Raw genomic sequence first — 24,475 nt, forward strand, 5'->3', positions numbered from 1 at the left:
TTGTGAATAGGTTGACCTATTGCTCCTTGGGGCCACGGTATTTTAAGATAGAGTGAAGGCTAGTGAGATACTAACAGGTTGTTTCTTAGAAAATCTTACATGTATATTTTTATTTTTTGTTTCTCAGAGTAACTTGTGTATACTGGCTATCTACTAATATCTGATGATAGTCAACATGATAATAATACTCAAATATGATTATGTTATTGTGCTAGGGAGCTTTTGCCCCTACCCTTGAATGTATTCTTTAATATATTTCCACAGAAGTGAAAATCAGTCTATGATTTTTGAAAATACTTAACTTGATGCTTGATAACTACATGCATTTTTCATTCAAAAATGGTATTTTGCCAATCACATTAAATGGGAAAATAATAATCCAATCACCGAGGCACATTGTCAACTTGTTCCTATTTACTCAAGAAGCTGTTATTCAGTTTTTACAAGTATAGATCCTTGCTCCTCACACATACTTTGCAAAATCTGAGAATGGTACATCATTATACTGCCCCCTCTTACAGGAAAAGAAAAATATTCTGGATATTGTCTGCTTCACGTTGTCAGTTGCCAGAGCTCCTTGTTATTTATACAATTGATTCAGATATACATTGTTGCATGACAGGATGAATTTAGATAGAAGATCAATAAAGCTGTATAACAATAAGTGAAAGAGAATTGTGAGCAAATTATTTAGCAAAGTGTGTTTGCAATGAATGAGCACTCATACAGCTTGCAGGTTAGTGAAGTTTTGTTGTTTCCAAGGTATGCAAAATACTAATTAATCATGGTTATCATTTTGTGAGCAGTTGACAAACATGTTCAGTTGCAGTGCTTTTCTATGTCAGACTATTCCCAAGATAACAACTTGAACTCTGAGGAGTGTGGAACATGGTAGAGGCTTTATAGTAGGGAACAAATTCTAATTGTAATCATTCTCATTTGCAAAGCCAAGAAATAGTTTAAGAAAACAAGAACTTTGGGTAGTACTTTTTATAGCACAACAAATCTTATTTTTATAGTATTTCTTTGCTTCAAAATATTATTACATATATTACTCTTGAACCTTCCCAAATTCAGAAATGTAAGTATTGCTATTCCTTTTTCACAGATGAGGAGACTAAGGTCAGCTCTGGATCACTTTAATCCAGCATTCCCTCTTCCTATCGTCTCATTTGTTCCCTGCATCTCTGTGAGATTGATAGGGCAATTTTACTTAAAACCTAAGCCAAGACACACATCTGAGTTTCAAACGTCAATTTTAATGAAGTGAACGTTGCAATCATGACCTAAATTCTACCTAGACATATGTGCTTCCTGCATGTTTCTTTGAAATGAATGGCTATATTTATACTAGTGTTTTTTCTAAAAGAACATACACAGATCAAAAATGCTATAAAATTAGAAAAAACGTGTTCTAATATTGGATTTTGCATTTGAACCAATAACATGTAGGCAAATATACAGTGCTATGTGTAGTCTCCTGGTTGAATATAATCATTAAATTCTTTTTATTTCTGTTGTCAGGGGTACTTGATTGGTTGCCTAGCTACTAGTTTAAGGCCTAATTCATAAAAAAACAACAAACTTCTTTGGCTGTTTCTTTTTTGCTCTTTAAATGGAAAGAATTGTGAGAATTTATATAGATTTAAAAGGTTCAGGATACTTTTTAGGGATAGAGGTGGAAGGTAGAAGCAAGCGTAAAGCTTTTAGTTTGTTTGCAAATGTTTTAAGTCAAAATGCCATATGCACTTAATGAATCTCCAAGTGTAAAGGTTAAAATTCAATACATGTAGTAATAATTTTTTATGTGTTTTCCTGGTAGGGTTGTTGGTTTTGATATGTATGGAACATACTAATTATAAAGATTTTGTATAACTTACCTTTCACTATGGCAAATATTTTCTAATGCTTCTAGATCTAATATCTTCATCCTTCTAGGCCAAGTGTTCTCACTTTTTTGGTCTTAGGCCCCTTTTACATTCTTAAAAATTATTTGAAGACCACAGAGAGTTTTAACTTATGCAATATATATCTATCAATATTTATCAGATTAGATATCAAAACTGAAATATTAAAATATTTATTTTAAAATAAAAACAAATTCATTGAATATTAATATAAATAACATCTTTGAAAATTATCTGTAATTTTCAAAGTAAAAATATCATACATACATGTGAGGCATTTAATAAATGTTTCCTCTTTTCCTTCCTCTTTCCCTCTCTCCCTCCTTTCCTTCTTTCTCTCTTTCTCCCTTTTGGCTTCTCCATCCACTTGATTAAGGTTATGTCTTTATCTGAGGAATGGTAACAGTTTCTATGCACAAAGTTTGTTGTGATTATTCAATTGAATAATCCATGTAAGTGGCCTTGTCTAGGATTTAACACATAATTGATTAAAAGGGCAGACTGAGACAGATCTTTGCCATGGATAGTGTACATTTTACCATTTTAGATAATTGTGAACCAGTGAAATACAGTCAAAATGACCTGAACTTCAGGTTTTACTGTCAATCACTACCTCTGTGGTCTCTCTGAGTTTGAGGGTCCTCATCTGTAATAAATAGTGCTTAGTTGCTTAGTTCCTTTGGTTGTTGAAGGATTAACCTATTAGTGAAACCATAGCCCATTCCCTTCTCCATTTATGGGAATTCTGAGATCATTTCTGTAGGTGGAACTCCATTTAAACTTTTTAAAAATTCACTTTAAATTCTTGCATTCCTACCCTCTGAGTTTACAGCTGGTGCTACTGTTGTAGAAGCAGGACTTTTCCAGTAGAAAGACAACCAAAGTGCAGATCAAGGACACAGCACATATTTAGTGGAAAGTGACTTAACACTGTATTACCCCACATACAGAAATGATTGAAGTAGTCCTGAGAATTCTCAACTTCCAAATTAGGTCTATTCTATTCCATTTCGGTACACTTTAGAATCCACTTGGTGTTGTAAACAATTTTTAAATATCTTGAGTTGTAGAAGAAAGTCTAAACACATGTGAGGAATTTTTCAGTAACTTTTTCAAATGAATGTTAAAGAAAAATATATAGTTATGATTATCATTAAAACAAAATGTTAGGTTTGAAGCCATTTGATTATGAGTTTCTAAAGATAAGACTGAGACCTTTTAGTGACAAATCATAATCTAAAACCTAATAAAAGTTGAAATTGGAAGTTGGGTTCAGTTTAAAATACAACCTTAAGAAACCTGAGTAGATTCTAAACTATTTTCCTCATGTTTTCACCAAGCTCCTTGAGACAAAAGAGATGACCTCCTAAGTCTTACAAATATTCTAAATTATTATGTTTGTATTTCTCAGAGAAACATAAGCTACCACTTGAAAATACACTGTGTTGTTTTACTGTCTGTATGTCTTTGGGCACTGGATCCCCCTAGATGCTAGGAGGAGGTGCTCTCCTTCAAAGCTAGGTTAATTTGTTTGGATTTGAGTGTCCCATTTTGTGGATGTTTGCTGCTGTATGTCTTGAATATTTTCTTCAGGGAGCTTTGCTCTGGGAATTAGGGACCTGATATCTTCTCCATCTATAGACTTTAGGATTATCCTAAAAAGTGTTCTATGTGTTTGTCTCACAAAATCATAAGTTGACTGCGTTTACCTAGTCTAGTGACAATAGGTCTTTTCCCTTCAAAGCTATAAGTTAGAAACTTTCATTTTTATAAAAATAAAAGCTCAGGGCCGGGGATTTAGCTCAGTGGTTTCACTGCCTGCTGCGCAAGTGCAAGGACCTGAGTTCGATCCCCGGTACCAAAAACAAAAACAAAAGTAAAAGCTCATATATTGGGTGATTTCCTCAATGGATATGCCATTAGCCACCACTCCTTTAGCCTATCACACTATAAGATTAGTTGAAAAGAGCTAAATAACCCTTTACAGATCATTTAGTGCAGCCCTTCATTTTAAGGATGAGGAAACTGAAGCAGAGGGAAGTTAAGAAATTGTTCACATCCGACTACAAGGTGGTGAGAGTGAGGCCAGATCCCATCTCCCTGCACTCAGTCCTATGTAAACAGGACTTCACATTCCAGGCTGATGTTATGTGGTCCTAAGATAATCTTGGTAGTAATCCTGAACCATCATGTGGCCACAAAATGTTGAATTCATTCTTAGTATTGGTTATATATTATAATTCTTACAATAGTGATGCTACACATGGCACGTAATATATATGGGAACTTGATGTATTAGAGAATACAGTTAAATGGAACATTCATTTTTGTAGGAATGGCTAATACATTGTAGGTACTCAATATAATATTAACTCATTTAAATTGATGTCAGTAAAAGAATCTTCTGTATTTATAGTGAAATTTGAGTCCCTGATTCAAAAATGTTAAAGATTTCCTTAAACCTTTCTAGCAATGTATGAAGTGGGTAATATCTCTATTTTCCTAGGAGACTTTAGTTGTCAGTTGCGGTTCTAAGAACATGTAAATGTCAGGATTTTTAATTGTTTGTGAAGGATTTTTTCACATTTGTCAAGTACACTTAATCCTAACAGATCTTACAAGCAGAATGTTCAACATTTCCCTTTTACAGATGGCAATGAGGTTCCCAGGGCTCAGGTCATTTGTTGACATGCAAATAAAATAGTGTTAAAGTTAAGGCCCTTTAAAGTCACTGTTTTCAAATCCCACGTTCTTTCTGCAATAGCAAAGATACTTCACTTCTTCCCAAATGCCATTCCCTGCCTGCGTGTCCTGGTAAGCCCTGGATGTGGCTTTGCATGAGTGACTGTGTGCATTTGAGTGTGCTTTATATGTGTGCATGTCCTGGAGTGTTCATGTGTGTTTTTCTCAGTATGGGTGTAAATCTGTGTGAGTCTGCCTGTGTGTGTTTGCTGGTGTGTGTCTAACTATGTGCCTCTTTGTGTCTGGTTAGGGACAATGGTGTCTGTGCGTCTGAGTTTGTGAATCTATACATACACCACTGTGTCTGTGTCTCTTCCTAAATCTGTGTGTCTTGGTGTTCATGTGAGACTGTCTGGCGATGTAAGGCTGCTGGACAGTGTGTCTGTCTGTTTGTGTTTGTTTCTTGATGGTGGTAGTTATTGCTGTATATGATTATTTTCATTTTCAGCTGGAGAAAACATGGAGAGAATATTTGAAAATTCTATATGGGGATGTACTTTGTACAGTTCTTTCCATCGCTGCTTTCTTCTCAGCATTGTCTTGAATCTGTTTGTTAAAAAAGGTGCCATCAGAAGCGCTGTAGCAGAGGTTCACTTTTCGCTGAGATCCAGTTTGCAATCTTAACATTTGCAACTGAGATCAGAATTTTCCAAAGTACTGTCTTCCCATTATGGATGAAAATTCTTGCTTTTATTTTTGGTACATCCCTGATTTGTCCTTTATATCTTTTTATAAATGATGTCAGCAGCATTGGTTCTGAAAAAAAACACAGAGTGTTTAAAATATATTGCCCAGTGGCCTTCTCACATTTTCTATATGCATCTGCAACAGTTCTCCGCAGAGATAACAACTCTAAGTTGTTCTTTTTTCTTACTGAGGATCAAATAATCTATGAAAAGAAAGACTATACATTTGAGTTTCTCTTGCATGTGTTGGTGATAAAATATCAACATTAAAATTAATCTCAAGTTTTCCATCTGTAAAATGAGATAAAATGAGGAAAAGTTTAAAGAAACACTTTAATGAGCTCTTACATTTAAGAAAAATCCTATTGGTTTATCAAGACCTTTAGATTCTTCTAAGAATTTAAATCCTCTGATCACAGTAACATTCCTATATGGGAGATTGGTAGCAAATTTAATTTTTGTTATTCTAGGCCACTGATTAGATTGCCATAAAATGATTTCTTCAGATCTAGACAAACACCAGATATGGAAGAAGAAACAAAATCCTTTTCGTCATTTCTAGCTCCAAATCTTACCTTCGCAGTCTAATTAATGATCTTTTCACTTAAACAAAACATATATTACTAGCTGTGTTCCCTGGGGCCTGTTGCTTACTTTTGAGGCCTTTGTTTACTTTTTCAGACGGCAAAAATGGTGAACATACCATACAAGCTGTGGGAAAGATTAAATAAAATAATGAATATGAAGTAAGGTAGATGCAAATAAATGTTCTTCTGGTTTCCTTATTGCTATTTGCAACAGTAGAATGTGAAATTAGGTGGGAAGTGTCTATCATCCTATGTACAGGGCTTGCTTTACTTCCCTTACAGAGTAACCACTGAGAAAGAGAACAGTGATGGCAGGTAAGGCAAGGATAGGCTGATTAGGGAGGCATCTTTGATCTCTAGTTTTCAAGGCTGATTATTTTTCATCCAGGTCTTATTTTGGGGAGGGAGGGGTAAGTGATTCTCTTTCAATGAGAAACTTCAAGGTTATAGGATTATAAATGGAAATTAAAAATTGAAATAATAATTTATAGGCATTTATGATTAATAAATACTTTCACAGAAAAGTCTCATTTGATTTTCTCAAAAATCTTGTGAGGTAGGGGTTATTATTATCTGCTGTTATCCCTCACTACATATTAAAAACAAAAACACTGAGAATACATGCAAACAAGTCTAGTTTCAAATACTAGCTCTTCTCTGTACACTGTAGGTTACTGTGACCAATAACTTGAAAGAAGAGTTCATGTCTTACCCTTTCATCTTCCCCTAACACTGAGCTGAAAATGCTCTGGCACTATTCATTGACTACATACTTCTGACAATAGACCAGATTTTGAAAGTAGTAGCTACCCTTGTGGGAATAAAATATTTTCATCTGGGTCTCTCTGAACTTTTGAATATGCCTGGCCTTCCTCTGGCAGAGGAAAGTCATATTGTAGGAAAATTACTTCTTACTGGACCTTAGGAGAATCCCAAGTTGCTTTCCCTCACTGCCACATTCTCCCCTGCCTTCTATTCTGAAGTTCTACGTCTGTTGCTCACAGTCTGTATTTCTCTGTCTCCATCTCCTTATATGGCTGAGGATTTCTTTCTCTCTTTTACTTCCTTTGTACCATCTCTCCTCCCTCCTTCTGATTCTTTTTTCGCTTTTTCCCTCCTTCCTTTACTTCTCTCTGAAAGCTTATATCCTACTGCAGGTAGGGTTCAATCTCTGACCACTGATGATTTTTCTCCAAATTCTAGTAGTTGCACGAAGCAGCTGCTATTTCTAGATTCTCTCTGACAGGGTACTAGGATGCAATACCACTTCTCCTTACTCTGCTCCCATGTTACTGATATCACCTCAGTCACAGGAGCTCCTGGGTGTGCACCTCCAGCAAGACTGCCCTCAACTGCCTAGGAATTACCATACGTGAAGGAGGTAGCACAGCTTCAGGGGATTGAGAGACAACGGATACAAATTTATTCAGAATCTAGTGTTGATTTTATTTATTAAATGGCTATGCAGTAAAGTCTTAGACTTAAGTAAATTCAGAAAGTTAAATTTATGAAATAAATACTGACTTTGAAAGCTTTGGAAGCCAGCTTGGATGCTGATCTTCCTGATTTCATGACCTGTACCTAAGACTGAGCCAAGTCTCATAAATTAAGTCATACAAAATATTAAAAGAAATTCAGCCTGGATTTTAAAGCTAGAATTCTGTTTTCTAGGTTACTATCTATGGGATTTTGAGGAAGTCTTATCTTACTGAACTTCAATATGTTCTGTAGAATCAGTAGATTATGTCTTACAAATGAGACAGTGAGCTGAAAGGGTTTTACAGTTTCTGTGATGCCGACAGTCATCATGGTGGGCACGGGCTGTGTTTGTTGTGTGAGGAGCAGGGGCACTGGGTTGATGATTTCTGCTTAGGAGGGACACTTTATGCTGTGTGCCTCCTGCCTCCTGTATCATTAGCATGAGGTGGACTCAAAGCTGCCTTAGGCTGATGGCATAAATAAGTAGTATGACCTCACTGTTTTTTCATAAATAAAACAATTTTTTGTCAATCATCTTTATGGGTGGTGGTGGAAAGGACAGGTTGTAGAAAGCAAGTGAAATCTGTTTCAAGTAAGCCAAATTTATTGTATCGAAGATTTCTGGAGTTTATGGGAAATATTAATTTTTTTCTCAGAGAATTAGATGAGGACTGAGAATTAGTGAAATGTAGGTGGATTTACTGATCAATGCAAAACAATGAGGTCAAAACCCTGTAATTTAATGAATGTCATGTGGCTTTGTACAAACTGGTTTCCCAGGGTCATTTCCCCAAACTTTTATAATATTAAAGAGTAACTTAATGAGAAAAAATTTATCTAAAGGCAATATTTGAGGGAATATTAAATATTAATTTGTCTTCCTGTAGAAATATATTAAAGGGTGAAGTTTGCAGTTAAATCAGTTTGCCTTTTTAAATTATTATTTTTATTGGTAACTGTTTGTAGTACATTATGATTAAATTTATCATGAGGAGTTAGTACATGTACATGACATTTCTCAATTCCTTTTTTTAACCCATTCCTCTCCCCAGAGAAAGGAGAGGTGGGGAGTTTAAAAGGGGGGTAGATTGTGAAGTGCTGTGTTCATGCATCAAGTCCCTGTAAGGAATATGATCATGTTTACTACAAGAGATAAATCAGTTTATCTTGAAGGCAAGGTATGTGACTGTTTAGAACAATGGACAATGAATTTTAAAATAACTAAAAATACAAATGTGAGTGCTGCAGACATATTAACTGGTTTTCAAGTGAAGACTGATATTTCAAACCAAACAGTTCCTAAACAGATTGTTTGTATTAAAACTTGTTCATTTATTTGGTCTGAGCATTCTAATAATCTAGCCTCTCATATCACATTACCAATAACAGAATCTATAGCTCCTTAAATTCTTATTTAAATGACAGGTTTTAACATGCTAGTCTTGTTATAGGCAAGAAGGCTGGCCAGCCTTAGGAACAGGGTTGTGTGTTTGCTTATTTATGGCTACCTTTATGGTCATCACTTTTACTATGGAAAGCTAAAATTTTGATAATAATATAAATTTGAATATGAACTTTATGTAATCACTGGAAAGCAGACTTAATCTTTTTTTGAGGTTTTGCTTCTCTATGTGTCAAATTTTGCAATAGAGTTAAATAAAAGTTATATTTTTAAAACTTTTGTAGTTTGTATAATTATTATCCTTGCACTATTAAGTCATTAATTGATCTAAAAGTACCATTAAAATCCTGCAAAGAGTTAAAAACTCTGCTTATTTTAACGTTTTCATAAGTTGTATATTCTACAAATACTGTAACTGTTTTTTTTTTCTCTTGAGTCAGTACAAAGTCATTTTAGGCAATTCTTATTAGACGGTCTTTGGGACTGAGTGAACAATCTCTCTGCCTTAAATCCTCTCTGCCTAATTTTCCAGGTCTCTCCTGACCTAGTCAGGGGCTGGAGAAGGACCAGGAGAACTACTATCTAAACTTTAGTAATAAACATGTGCTTGTTTGTTGATGGACATTACTAGATTCCTTGAGGCATTGCTCTTTTCATTTAGAAATTTTAACCTGTGATCTGAGCACCTTTGCTAATTCTACAGGAAAGATTATTTAATTACGTTGAATCAGACCAGGAATTCAGTTCCCACATTTTAAAATATCTTACTATTTAGTCTCCAAACTTGAGTTATTAGATTGAGTTCTAATTTATGAACTATTCCATAAATTCAGTTCCAATTCTATTATAGTTTTGATACTTAAACTGTTGAAAAATCAACCTGAAGATTGATTTCTAAGTTATTGAGAAATAAAGTTGGTGGATTCTCTACCCTCATTGTCATGACCTATAATGTACTGCATTTCAGTGTCTAACTTCTGAATATGGAGATAGCAACCTCCTCCCTCCGAATAGTAACAAATAAAAAACTCTGCCCAAAATATACTTTATACTGAAAATATTTTAGGATTCTGTGAGGTAGAGTCAGTTGTGAGGACAGGTGACATGTATTTGTATTTGTTTGTATTTATTTTTACCATTTGTAGACACAGTGGAGGGAATGATAATCACTTGTACCCGTCCCTTCCATTCACTGGCTTTCTGATGACAAACAGCCTACATGCAGAGAGCCCATACCTCATTTACATCACATGCATAATGTACTCTATCTGGAAGAGTAGCTTCTCGGGCTTGGCAGTCGCCTAACACACACAGTGATTGTGATCAGCACATTTTTTGAGACTGCAATAATCAGAGAATTGTAGTGGTGAAGTGGGAACAGGAGGAAATAACATGGCATAATGATGTATCCATCATTGTTCTGTTGTCATTCCTCCTAACCAGTGTGGTTTCCCTCAGAGCCTAACAAAGGGTCATGAATTTAGTAAACTAAAACACGGACCTAGGTGCAAGAATAACATATCTATTTCTAAGCTTTGTATTCATTGTAAAAGGGGAAAATATTGACTACATGAGGGAACAAACTGTCCTGAAAGCTTTGTTGATCTCTGCACATGCTTATGTAATAATTTTCAAACAAGATGTGCAGCCTTTTACAAACATGCCCAGCCTCTTTTAATCTCATTTAATCTCTTTAAGCATTTGAAAATCACAAAGAAAAAAGAAACAAAAGAAAAGTCAGGTATAAAAAATAATCTAAATCTTCAAAAATATGCAAATACAAGGTCCTAGTAAAATATTTCCTGCTACTCTAATTAGCATGCTATTTACAAAATTTATTCTTAGCATGCTAACAACTTCACGGTTTTCACACATTTACTAAAAGATAATAATCTCACAGCAGTTTTCACTCATAATGTTCAAGATTTTACCAAGAGTTCAATCCTGGAAGTATTTTACAAAGCAGTTAGTATGTCCCTGTTCCATAACCATTTATAGTATTCCCAAATAACTCTTGTTTTTGTTTTTGTTTTTGGTACTGGGGATCGAACTCAGAACCTTGCACTTTCGAGGCAGGCACCGGAACCACTGAGCTAAATCCCTGGCCCCTCCCAAATAACTCTTACACATGAGTTCAGTAAATAATTGGAAGCCCAGATGTTTAAGAAGGATATAGCAGATACACTGTAGCTGTATTTGAAATATAGCTACTTTCCCTTTGTCCTCTCGTCAACCTCACAGCATTGCACTCTGCCATTTCCAGTTCTCTTGTAATTAAACCTAGGTGGGGGCTTGATGTGTACACATTTGCACACATGCCTCTCTCTTACATGCAACATGTGGAAGTGTCTTGTGTTACTGCTGTGAACTTGAACATTCCAACAATGAAGGTTACTTCTTCAAACTGAACTATAGCCTTCTTTGTTCTTCAGTTCACCCCCAGATAAGGAAAATTTTCATACTGAGACATGATCTGTTATTGCACATTGCAAATCACCTGAGTAACTCTACATAAGGCTCCCTTTCTGGGCAGAAATGAATTCTCTGAATCTCTCCATAGCACTACTAAAGAGGGCTCTTGTCCAACGTTTGCTAAAAAAAAAAAAATTAGATGTAGTTTAGTAAAAATTAAGAATATTCTTGAATTTGGCTTTAAAACAGAGCTAATTGTCAGGAGCTAAAGGAAATGTGAAGAAAGTGCTAATTTTATTTACAATAGCTTTAGCTTAAGAAATTTAAATTTTTGTTAATACATAGATTCCTTTCCAATGCAATTTTTCATCTTAAATCTAAAAATGTTGCCTCCTAACATATATGTCTTAGATTTCTCCCATATTTGAAATAATTATACTAATTCCTAAAAGGGCTGTGACATTATCAGAGAAAAGTTGTTTTTTTTTTTTATTTTATTTTTTAAGATATAGAAGAATATTATGGCTACATATGGGAATTTTTAATTTGTATCTTATTTAGCTTAGTGTGCAATGTGACACCAGTTAATTGTATGTTATTTTGTGGTAACTACATGTTAACTCTGTTGGAAGTAATGGTAATTATACCGTAATTGATATCAGTTCTCCCACATCTTTGGAAAACCATACAATTAACACATATCACCACAGTTGGACACTGTCTTTTGTCCTTTATAATGTTGCCACATTGTTGTATTATTTTGAATGGGGTTCCTAAATATTTTCTTCTTCTTTTAAACTCATTTTAAAAAGTTTAATTTCAGAATGATTTAAAAATCTTTTTTGAAATAAAAACATAAGTTTGTTTTTTATTCTTAATCTTTAAAAAAAGCTTTTTGTACAATCAGACATAGTCCTAGGTTATATTTTATTGCAAATTTAGTTGTAACTTTATTTAATCTTATTAGTAATTCTTTTTTTCCTAGAAAGATGATAATAATAAAATATGCAAAATCTTTTTGTTTTTTTGGCACTGGGGATCGAACTTGGGTCCTTGCGCTTTTGAGGCAGGTAGCAGAACCACTGAGCTAAAGCCCTGGCCCAAAATATGCAAAATCTTGACATCAAGTTCATCACTTTTTTCTGAAGTGAGGCCTTTCAGCAGCAATCTGCATTTATGTTACTTTGCTTGCAGACAAAAGGGATATATATATGGTCTGCTAGTGCCACCATAGTGAAAATAAAACTAGGGATATATTCCGTGCTAGTGCCACCCTAGTGAATGTAAAACTAGGGACATAGAGAATTTAATCCAAATTCTGGTTTCTCTTGCCTTCCCCTGCCATGTGCTCCTTCCCTTTTATAGCTTTTGCCTATGGTAGGATGGAATTTTAGAAATAGTAAGCAAATGCTTTTTGACCGAGTGTGACCATGGTTTGGTAGACTTGTTTGACAAATAGATTATTTTTGAATGCTTTCCTTGAGAATATGAATAATCACTCAGAATTTTCTATGACATGGTGAAGTGATTGTACCTACTGTATGCTGCAGTAGAAATCTCAGGGAGCAAAAAAGTCAAGTATTGTAGAATCCTAAAATTTCAGAGCTGAAAGAAATCACGGAGATACATTAATTCAGCTCCCTCATTTTATAGAGGAAATAAGCAGGGACTAGCATAGTTTCTGAGTGCACAGAGTGGCTTAGTGGAAGGAGCAGGAGGCTGAGGTTTGGGCTAGGTCGCTTTCCTTGTTGCCTCTGGGATCTCAGTGCTCACAGTCGAAGAGGCCTTTCCAATACCTTCTGCACTGAAGCTTCCTCGTGACTCTTATTTTTCTTTTAAAGATAGATGTTATTTTTATAGCATACATATTTGTTTAAATGATAGGAAAACCTCTTGAAGGACATGGTATATTTATATATCTCATAAGTTAAACCAAATAAATCATGGTGATGCTTTACATTTTTCCACTTTTTGTTTTTATGTTTCTAAGACAAAAATCTTCAAAATTTTCAGTTTGCCAGTTAAAATTGATATAGAAGGTACATTTTTGAAAAATGTGGCTTTGATGTTTTCAACTTGATTAATTTCACCTGTGTTTCCAGGAACAATATGTTAAAATATACATTGCTGTTTAAATAAATATCTGAAATCAAATGCTTAGATTTTGAACTAATAGAATTTCCAAGATGCCCTTTTGGACAAAGACATTTGCCTAGATGATTAGTTTTACTGTGATACCATTTGTCCATATGGTAAATGTTAGAGTAACAAAGTCTTATTGATAGTTTAAGTGGAGATAGAATTTTCCAGTTTTTAAGTCACATGTTCAGTTTTAACATGAGTTGTGTAACTTTATAATGGAACATTTTTGTGAACTTGTTACTGAAACAAATAGTTAATCAGAAGATATTCAGGAACAAGTCTGCATCATACCTTTATACATGAAAAAAAAGTTGAAACCACATAGAAGTAGGAGTTGGGCTGCCACACAAATGGATTTGCTTGAATCTGAATGCTTTCTAACTCTGCGTGGGAGTTGCAAACTTATAAATAACCTTGCAATTGGTTCAAACCATATTAAAACCATATGAATGAGACAGAAAGCATTTGGTTAAAGAGGTTCAGTAAGCACTGTAATCCTGATGAAACTAATTTAATTCAGTGGCTCCCAGGCTAAAAGGGTCTCATATCTTCAGAGTTAGTGCTACTGTTATAATTTATCATCTCATGGTCAGTGACAGGAGTCTAAGTGTGTGTTACAGGAGATGTACAGGATGCTGTCATTGCCAGGATTGTGGAGACAGACTTGCTTAGTTTGTTGTACTCTTCAAATCCTGAGGGAAACTTATCATACATCATTTGAGAATGTTTTTGAAAGCTCCATAAAACATATCCACAAGAAGCTCTGAAGACATTAGTTCATTTTAGCAGGCCTGTGCTGCATGCTTCTGCATTTGCAGGGCACAGTACTAGCTGGAGATAGAGAAGGTCATGAGACACTTTCTCCACCCCAAGGACCTCTTGTCTTGCTGCCTATACCACCATGCTGAGAGGAGCTCTGAACAGCTTATGTCAGTCTTTACTGACTTAGTTTCTTGCCTCAGTTATGAATCTTCTGGTTTTTGAAAAATTTTGTCAATACCTTAAATATCTGCCTTTCATTTTTGAAGAGTCATTCATAGATGGATAGATACGACTATCAACACATAGAGCCACTATTAGGTCTTAATTACAGAAGTTTCCAGAGAATTATTTTTGAGGTGACAGGATGTTGCTTCATTATCTGACAATTTCTGGCCAAGAACAAGAATCTTTTGTTACATGAGGCAGAAGCTGCCATTGTATTGGTTTGCTGGAGTTGCCATAACAAAACTCCATAGCCTGGGTAGCTTAAAGAACAGACATTTATTACCTTACAGTTATGGAAGCTTAAAGTACAAGATAATGTGTCAGCAGGTTTAGTTTTTCTCTGAAGTGTCTCTTTTTGGCTTGTATATGGACATCATTTTCTGTGTCCCTACATGGATTTCCTATTTCATGTCCTTGTGTCTCCTATTGTGTCAGATTGGATTAGGACCCACCCTAGCTGCCTCATTTTAAACTTAGTCACATCTATAGAAGCCTTATGTCTAAATATAGTCACATTCTGAGATGCTAGGAGTTAGGAATTCAACTTATGAACTTGGGGAGGATACAGTTCAGCCCTTAATAGTCATCTTTGCTTAGCTTGTATACTCTCCAACTCTTGTGAAATATTTCAGGTATTCCCCCCTTGACCAACTGCTTTCTGTCTCTATGAGGTTTCACCTGGATTATTATCCCTAAGAATGCTATTATTTCTCAGGAGGAAATAAATTAAATTTAATACATTTTCATTTTAACAGTTTATTCTATTATCCTTTCCTAAGAGATTGGCATTTTTCATTAGTTCAGAGAGATTTGCTGATGGTGAATTGCTAAGCAATATAAAAGATGTATTAGAGGAATATTTTTGAGGGGTCAAGATTTTATAAAAAATTCTTTTTGCAGAACCCTTTCATATAGTAATAAGACAGATTTCTTGTATACAGCCCTAGGCCCACCACAAGAAGATCATTCCACTGTTTAAGTGACTTACATACCTTTCTTTGTATTTATCTCTCAATCAGTTGTATCTCACTGCTTTTTTAAAGCCCTGAAAAGTAATTTTACTTTATTTAAAAGTAGAGTTAAAATGAAAGAAGAGAGGGAAATAAATTTACAGGACTTAGCCACTAGAGTGCCTGCTATGTACAACATCATAAGAGGCACTTATGATATAAAGATAATAAAATATGGACTTTGTACTTTAGAGCAAGTTGAGGAGTCATGTAAATAGACATATAAACCAATAATTATGTCTTTCTATAAACATGACATGGTAATGGAATAAAAGAGGAAGTGATAGATTTCCCCCTGAGGCTGGTAGAAGAAAATCAACAAAAGAATTTGTTAAGAAAAAATGCTTTACTTAGGCTGGAGAGGACTAATTATGATGTCATCAGGAAGAGAAGGGCCTTCTAGGAAGATAGAATAGTATATGGAAACACACAGAGCTAGGGAATGTCATATTTGGGAAACTCCAAGATGTTCCATTTTTGTTGGAACAGAGAATATAAACTGGAATGAGGACATGAAGCTGCTAAAAGTAGCAGGAGCCAAATAATAAAAGGTCATATAAACTATACAGAGACTCATGTTTCTTATCATACAGAAATGTGAGGAACATTTGAGGGTTTAAAAGTAGAAAATTGCAAGATGATTATGAGGGTTGGGATCTAAATTTAGTTTGGAGATGCTTAGAAGCCAAGACAAAAAGGATGCATCTTTCATTATATAGTTCTGTTGCTCATGCAGGAGAGTAGATACTGCTCTTCAGATCAAGACACTCTCTTCATTAGTGTTTAGTTTTGAAATGCTAAATAATGTCAGAACAGAAGTGGGTATTTTATGAATTGCTTTGTTTTTTTTCACAAAGGGCTCATTCATGTAAACTCTCGCTTAGTCACACTTAATCATTACAGCCCTGTGGCATGAGCATTTTCTGTCCCATTTTACAGATGAGAGAATGAGCTCAGAGAGATCATAAGGTAATTACACTGTAGAGTTATGATTCTAAATTCACCCCAGCACAAACACTAAATTCTAACTAAATTCTGGTTAAATGACTTAAATAAAATATTTAAAAGTATTTTTGAGCCTCACCTTTTTAACCATAAGATTGATAGCAACAGTAGTAATTTCCTTTTGGCATTGTTGTGAAGTTAAAGGGAATACTCATTGGAAAGACCTTTGTACTCACAGCTGATCAATAAGTGCCACTCTTCCCTACTTGTATCCTAGTACTTGAAAAACTTAGGCCTTAACTAAATCACGAGTCCTAGAAGAATTTTGATGTTAAGGATATGTTAGGGGATAGAAAAATTAATAGTTTTAGCTGACAAAATGTTATTTAACAATGAGATTTAATAATGAACTTCATCTCTCTTGGCCAGAGTCTTTATTATCATGATTACTGACTCTGGAGCCATCAAAATGTCACTGTGAAAGTAAATCCCAGTGCTTCTAAAATAATGTCCTTAAAAAAGAATCACCTTTTAAAGAGTATATGTGATTACTTTCCAGTATTAAGCCTACATTTTTGATCCTTCATTAAATATTAAATGTATAATAAAGGATATAAAATGAAGGATAATGAAGTGATAGAATTTAAGTCAATAAAAGAAAAACCACATGTGTAGGTAAACAATATCTATTGAGAATCACATCATGGCAAGATATATCCAGAGCAAAGCATCAGAGCAAGTCATCCATATTAACAGAGTATTGGTCAACATCATTCTTGGCTTTGTCTTGCTTTCAAAACAAAACAAAACAAAACACAAATAAAACTTTATTTTGAAATGTGTTATGCTTTATAAGCCAAGCTTTTATCATAGGTAATGTCTTCTTCTGCCAGTGCTTTGCAAATACTTTCAAAGATGCAAGTATTTACCTACAGAAAGTCCAAGTTAGAATTCATATTAATCACTTCTCAGCCTTTTGGCTAAGATCAAGTGTAGAATTCATATTAAGCTATGTAAATAAATGCATTTTATTGCACTTTTCTAAAATTGCTTATTTCCCAGTTTTATGTAATATTTAAGAAATATATCTAGATTTCCTTGTTTTGTTTATTATGCTTAAAGAAATATCACCAATACAGGGTGGAGTGTTTGAGTCTAAATATCTGTTTTACAAACTTGATGGCACATATGTGTAATCTACCACTCTGGGAGGCTGAGGCAGGATAATTGAAAGTTTGAGCCCAGTCCAGGTGATTTAGAAAGACCCTGTCTCAAACTAAAAAATAAAAGGGGCTGGGGAATGTAGCTCAGTGTAAAGGCCCTGGGTTCAATCCCCACAATTGAAAACAATCAAAAACAAACCGCAAACCCTCTTATGCAGGATATTTTTGATTTATGTGGGTAAATTATGTGGCTCTTATAAACTTGCAAGTATTTATGGACAATAATACTAAATAGTGCATAAGATATAGGTAGGTAAAGAAGGTCTGATATATAATCCCTGGTTTGTAAAACCTTTTTATTTTGTTGAAGACTTGCTAGTTAGTGTACATGAAATAAACTCCAATAGTACTATATAACGAGGGGCTAATTATGTAGAAAAGAGTAAGAATTTTGACATGTCAGAAAATAGGTAGATTAGAAAGGTTATACAGTTCGTGGAAAACTTTGATTTTTCAATATGAATGAGACTTGTCAAGGAGAATGAGAAAAGGAAGCATTTCCCAGTAGCCACAAGAAAGGTGTGATCATGTTGTTATTACCTGGAAGCAAGCTATTATCTGCCCCAAGCAGAGCATGTAAAATGGGAGAATTGTAGAAAATTGAGTTTTAAAAGGCAGATAAGGGCCAGGAATTTAGCTCAGTGGTGCCACCACCTGTCTCACAAGCACGAGGTCCTGAGTTCAATCCCCAGTACCAAAAAAAAAAAAAGGTAGGTAAGGAATAGTAAATGAAGGGATGTAGTTTAGATGAGATGCAGGAATAAACCGGAAGCCACTGAAGGTTCTGAATGAAGAAGGTTCCTCACACTGAGGAAGGAGTGTGGGTAGATGGGCTGGGAGGGCAGTGCCAAAGATCAGGCAGACCAGGAAAGAGGCTGCAGTGGTTAGCTATGTGTACGGGCTTGAAGAAGGTACAGGTAGTGATGGTAGAAGGGCACTGGGAGAGTAGAGATCAGGCAAAGAGGCCTTGTGGAAGGAAATTCAGTAACCCTGGGTGACTCACTAGACAAAGCACAGTAGTGAGACAAGTACTCCTGGCCAGGTAGCACTGACGTAAACACAGAACTGGAAGTAAGTTGTGTCAAGGGAAAGCTGCTTTTATAGGAAGTCTTTACTTTTAGTTTAGGGAACCATTTTCCTGGGTTAGAGAGTCACTAAAATGTAGAAGTGGCAATCAAAAGTCCAGAAAGATCAAAGCTTCAAGGTGGGATGAAAACACTAAGACTTCACACAGCAAGCACTCAATAGATTAGACACTGTTGAAATTTTGAGGTTTGATTGTATCTCAGTATATTGGTGGTGTTAGATAATTTCTATTCATAATATACATGTTTTTCATTTATCTTAGGAAGCCCCGCTTTAGGAATGTACACACACATACACACACACACACACACACACACACACACACACACACACAATTGATAGGGCTGCAGCATTCATCTTTCCTGAAAAATTCCTTATCATTACAAATTTGAAAGATTTAAAAAGTCTTTAATATTTAAAGCTATGTTTTGGTATATAACAATAAAATTCTTATTTACTTAAAAAAACAATCATAACAGATTTCCCATATAGAAGATAGGTGCTTCTAAATCCATGATTATATGAGCATAGAATTTTCTATTTACTGTCTTATATATGCATAAATGGAATGCTCAGCAATTAGTTAATAACACACATTTAAGTTTATTTAAGAGAGTCAATATAGGGAGCATCCTAATTATAATGTATTTTACATATGAAAATAACACAGAATAATTATTTTTCACACACTTATAACTACCGTATAGGTAATAGCACCCTAGTTATATGCTGCATAGCTGCTATAATGACCTGATGTTCAGACATTCTTTATAAATGAGCTTTTGCGTAAAGGTTGGTAAGGTGCTTCTCATTTAGACCATTGGAATAAAATACATCACATTGTTGTCTAGACATGCCTACTTAAATAAAAGATATTTGTGAAGCAACAAACAAAAAGCTTTCCTCAGCATGTACCATTTCTCCCTTCAGTCTGTAGGAAAGGAGACTTATTGAAAAAATTGGAAGTGTGGTTATAAGCCGGTCAGTTTTGGTGATTCGGAAGGAAGGTGCTTGGCACATCATTACATTTCATGTGTTGGTTTTTAGGAGATAGCTACAATCAGTCATCTCACATATGGTTTGAAAAAGGCTGGTCTCGCTAGCAAGCAAACTGTTATTTAAGTACACAATCCACTCTACTACTGAAACAGTTTTGCCAAACTTATCCAAGTATTCTCACATGCTTAAAGATGGTATAAATATCATTTATTGCTAGCAGTTTTCTTCAGACTATATGGAATGTCTTCCTGCTGCCTGATCTAAGTGTCCCAGTTTACATTATGGCCTTTACTGCCTCTGTTTGATGGAGTGATCAGTAAAAATTTAATGACACTATAAAATAATAAAAATGTCATTAATTTACCACGGATCTTGGATGCAGTGGTTGTAAAGTTACATTAATAAACAGAATATTTTTTACAACAAAAAGCATTGTTATGTGAGAATGTATAAATAACACACATAAATTTAAGAGCAATTTTACTGTTAGCACACACATTATTATGGAATAGCCAATAAGTGTATAAAACATAGTATATAAAATTTTATTAAAATATACTGTGCACATCAAAAATTCAGCTTTTATCTAAGTGCAAAGAAAAGCCATTATTGTGTGCTTACTGTTTCATTGGTGTTCTCCCCCCAGATCACAATTTCACATTTGTTGCCAGTAAGAAGTTGATTTTTTTTCCTAGATGAAAACTAACCTCTGGTCTTTTAGTTATGCCAAATCCATTCTCTCTCTCCACTGATGCAAAGATATAATTGATCAGTCTTGCCATGGGAGGTGGGGGGGGAGTTGCTAATTTAATGCAAAGTTAAAAATAATGCCTGAGGAGTTGAATGGTTTGTTCAGTGACTCTGGAAATAAGGGATAATAATGCAGCAGTCTATCTGTCATCAGTGAGTCTGCCCCGTCATTGACTCTGATAATATGTGAAGATGATGGATGCTACCATCTTGTGGCTTGTAACATTTAACATTCATCAGCTCTCACTAAAGGGGGCTTTATCATTTAAATATCTTTATTTAATATGCAACATCTATCTCATACATCATAATTTCAAAGCACTTAGAGAGCCAACAGTCCTACAACACAGCAGAGCTGACTTTAATTTTTTTCAATAACTTTTATGTTGCCTGCATGTTTGTGACTGACAATGCATAAATAAGTGTCTGATCACATTGCTGCATGTAAAATGCACATTTCACTGTCAACATGACCATTGGGGAATTTTTCAGGTGGGGAATAAGCACTGAGGTATTTTACTTATATTACCAAAATATCTTTCTTGAGAGCTATGTGCATTGTGAGGGCTAGTTCAAGAGTGTGTGTGTGTGTGTGTGTGTGTGTGTGCACGTGTGTAGAGAGGGTGGGATTTGGATTTAAGAACTTGCCACCCATGGTCTATATTTGTTCCGTATAGGAGCCTACCCATTGGTATTTAATGGCCAGAAGTTTAAGCTTCTTGGAACTGCAACATTCTTATATTTTTCTTTGTGCCCATGTTCACATCCTGTATTTACTCAGCTCATGTTCAACCTCACTGGTAAAATCTTTGCTTAGCTCAGCTGCCCAGACCTAACTTGTATACATCGGGCCTTCTTATCTTATGATTATGTGGCTAGCAAATAAATATTCTGAGCTATTCTTTGAAGAAAAGAAGGAAATCTTCTGGGAGACTAGGTGGAAATTTATATGAAAGGGCATGGCTTTGCAGGGTCCTTCTTTAATCTCAAACAGTGCTTAATATCATCAAATTGAAAATGCAACCCAATACCCCAAACAATTTTTATCACTGATTTATTTTCTGCCTACCTAACAAGTATTTCATGGGATATTATTCCTTTTCTTCTATACTGTCAAAATATTGATATTTTATAGGGAAAGTATCTTTGCAAAAGTATTTTTTTCAATGAAGTCAGAAAAATGTATGACTTCAAAGACACTGTGAATGTGTTGTTGAATGTTCTGAATGTTTTTTGTTATGATTAAAAACAAGCTGATACTACTGAATTGCAAGTGCACTTCATTTTTATAAAAGATATTATCATCATGTAAGCTTTGTTGTCTTAGGATTTTACAAACCATGGCATGTAATTTTCCCTCTTCTCCTTCCTTGTCAAAATATTGATATTCTTTCAGGAACTTTATTTTTTTTTTACTGAGAATATTTTCCGGTAAAATCAAAGAGAATGAATGACTAGAAAGATACTTGAAATATGCATATTGATAGGTAGCTCGGTCTGTTGATTGTCAGAGAAAGTTGTTTTCCCCCCATGAAAATACAGTTAAAGGTTGTTCTTCCAAGAAGATTGCAGGTGTCATATCAAAACTCCTTTTGCATTTAACAGGGAAAGCATTCACATGCAAATAATTGAAATGTGAAACAATGTGATGAAACAAAGGTTAAATATTTTGTTCCCCCTTGTACTACTCATCTTCACTTTAATTCTTTTTCCTTACATCATGACACCCAAAAGTGCTACTCAAAAATAGAAATTGGCTGATTAAAGGCAGCTGTCCTTCCCCTGATAATGTGTGAAGCTCCCACACAGCTTGTGGTTGCTTTTTGTTGTGTCCTGCAATCTGGGTTAATTTGTTCTTGGGTGGCAGTTTTTATATAAGAAGATATTAAAGAACCACCCTTGATTTGGTTTTCATTTCATTCCATCTTTTATAAGCGTCATATTTCAGAGGTTTCCCTACATACTATTATTGAAACTAGTTAGTATAATCCAGTTGGAGAAATTTATGATGATAATTTTTGTTGCAAATCTCTCATAAAAATGGTGCTAGATTAAAGCAAGGTTTATGCTGTGTTTTCTTCCAACACAGATTTCAACATATTCCATGATGAAGGGGAGCTAGAAGACTTCCTGCACAATTTGACTGATGGGAATTAATTATAGAAATATAATGATATTCAAAAATAATCATATTAGAAAGCACAAATGTAGTGAGACTGTACAAATGAGGCACAGCCTCTATCAAGTAATTGTATGTTTGCTCTTTAAGAATATTTCCAAGTTTCTAAACATCTTACAGAAGAGAACACTCAGAGTATTTCCATCTAATGCTGAACATGCTCAGTACAGAACTAGGTCATTGAACAATAGACTGAACAGCAATCAGCACTCTGCTGCTGCATAATGCATTAAGTATAACATGCAGAAACCATTCCCGGAGCTGGAAGCTGCTATTTCATGTCTGTAAATTCAAGCTGACATGACATTTAATATTGTTTCATAGTAATGAACAACAAGGTTTCATTCATTCATAACCATAACACAAAGCCAAGTTTGAGTCTGGAGAGTAGCAAGAAGTGGGGGTGTGGGGGAGACACATGCTGGGTTTCTGCAGACAAGAACACCATGTTAATGATAGCCAATGAGCCCTCTGCTACTGATTCAGAGAGCAGCAGGGCTCCAGTCACTGTGATGCCACAGACTCCTGCTCCTAGAAGAACTAGTGAAGGGGCAAAACAGTTTTGTGTTTCCCTCTTAACCAACTGGGATAGTTAACTTTCCTGGTTCATGGTTGGCTGGGAGTGAAATTCTTTCAGTTCCCAGGATCTCACAGTTAAAAAAACAAGTACTGATTCCATCATTTAGTTTACCTGCTTTGAAATATTTTTGAAATCCTGGTGCATAAAATTTTAGTTTGTATTTTCCCAGTGAAAGCAGTACAAGCTATGATCTCTAAATGGGAATAATTCTCTCCCACTGAACTTAGTTGTATTACTTTAATAGGAACTGCTCTTTCTGGCTTTTGCACTTTTGACTCAACTCTTTTGCATTCCTTTCAGATTTCTAGGTCCAGTCCAAAAGAGAGAAGTGCTGAGCAGCTCTGTCAGGTCTACTACAGGCTTCCTTTCCTTACAGGTCCTATGGTCTAAATGCTCTCAGTGCCACAATCAGGCTTTGGGAGAATCTTTCTGAAAGATTTTCACAGGCCAAGTGGGTCAAAAATGATGTTTACAAATCCACCTTTTGCCCATTAGAAACTGGAAGGAAAAAGTGGCTGCCTTGGAAGCTAGAATAAGCCTCTGATTATTCCTTCCTCTAGGAAAGAACACGCTTTGAGAATTTGGGGCCCCAGTTAACAGGAAAGTCAAGTGAAGATGGAAAGCTGGGCCCAGGTGTCATCGACCTTACTCGGCCAGAAGATGCAGAGGGTGAGTGGCTTTTACATGGCTGTTTCTGTAGCTGTGTGTTTCTGAAAGTGTGTCTGAGTTAGATGTAGGATCACTGGGGCCTTTCTTGGGGGTCACTAGCTAGATTTTCTAGGCAAAGCTAAGGAAATGTTGGTCTTCAGTATGTATTATAGTTGAGAACTTTGAGAAGTAGTAGATTATAAACACATAGTCATCCAGGTACTTCAGGGTACCACTTGAAAGTTTTAAAATAAAAGAACTCTACATTCCGATGAGCAACAGAATTCTGTGTTTGATTTACCTCAGTGCATTCTTGTTAAAGAAAAAAAAAAGAAATACAAGGAGGACTTTTTTTGTTTTTCACATTCCAAATCAAGGAATTCCTAGGTACAATATAACCATTTTTGGGGACTAACTGATGGTTTCCAGCAGGTCTTGCACAAACTTACTCGTTGTTCAGGAGAGGCCTAGCTTATGCCTGGCCACTATCACTGAAGTTCATTGAAAGTCTAGGTGGAAAGAGCTGCCTCACTTCAGAATGTTTACCCGCAGCCTTATCAAATTCTGTCTGCTTCTCTTTCTTTTCTGTTTGTTTGTCTTAAATGCACAAGCAGCACATCAGCAGAAATTGCTCCCCAGAGGCTGGGTACAATTTATGGGTTAGGTCAGCACTTCAGTAGTAATGTTGCCTGGTTATTTACTGTGTCATCA

At 35.3% G+C, this 24,475-nt stretch overlaps 1 protein-coding gene and 1 pseudogene across 50 annotated transcripts in view; both read left to right on the top strand.

Moving 5' to 3' along the window:
- The window catches only part of Sox6 (SRY-box transcription factor 6), a 689,857-nt gene that overhangs the window by 618,037 nt on the left and 47,345 nt on the right, over window positions 1-24,475 (top strand). For all 50 annotated transcript variants that reach the window (XM_087211270.1, XM_087211269.1, XM_021263841.2 and 47 more), the window contains one exon: window positions 23,677-23,785. In XM_087211270.1, coding sequence (XP_087067396.1) covers window positions 23,677-23,785 — 109 coding nt within the window. The remainder of the gene's footprint in view (window positions 1-23,676; window positions 23,786-24,475) is intronic.
- On the top strand, window positions 17,260-17,341 carry LOC147827980 (U2 spliceosomal RNA; annotated as a pseudogene).

Source organism: Heterocephalus glaber, unplaced genomic scaffold (genome assembly GCF_053883595.1).
Source record: "Heterocephalus glaber isolate CG9 unplaced genomic scaffold, H.glaber_assembly_v1.0 deba00001428, whole genome shotgun sequence".
Lineage (NCBI taxonomy): Eukaryota > Metazoa > Chordata > Mammalia > Rodentia > Bathyergidae > Heterocephalus > Heterocephalus glaber.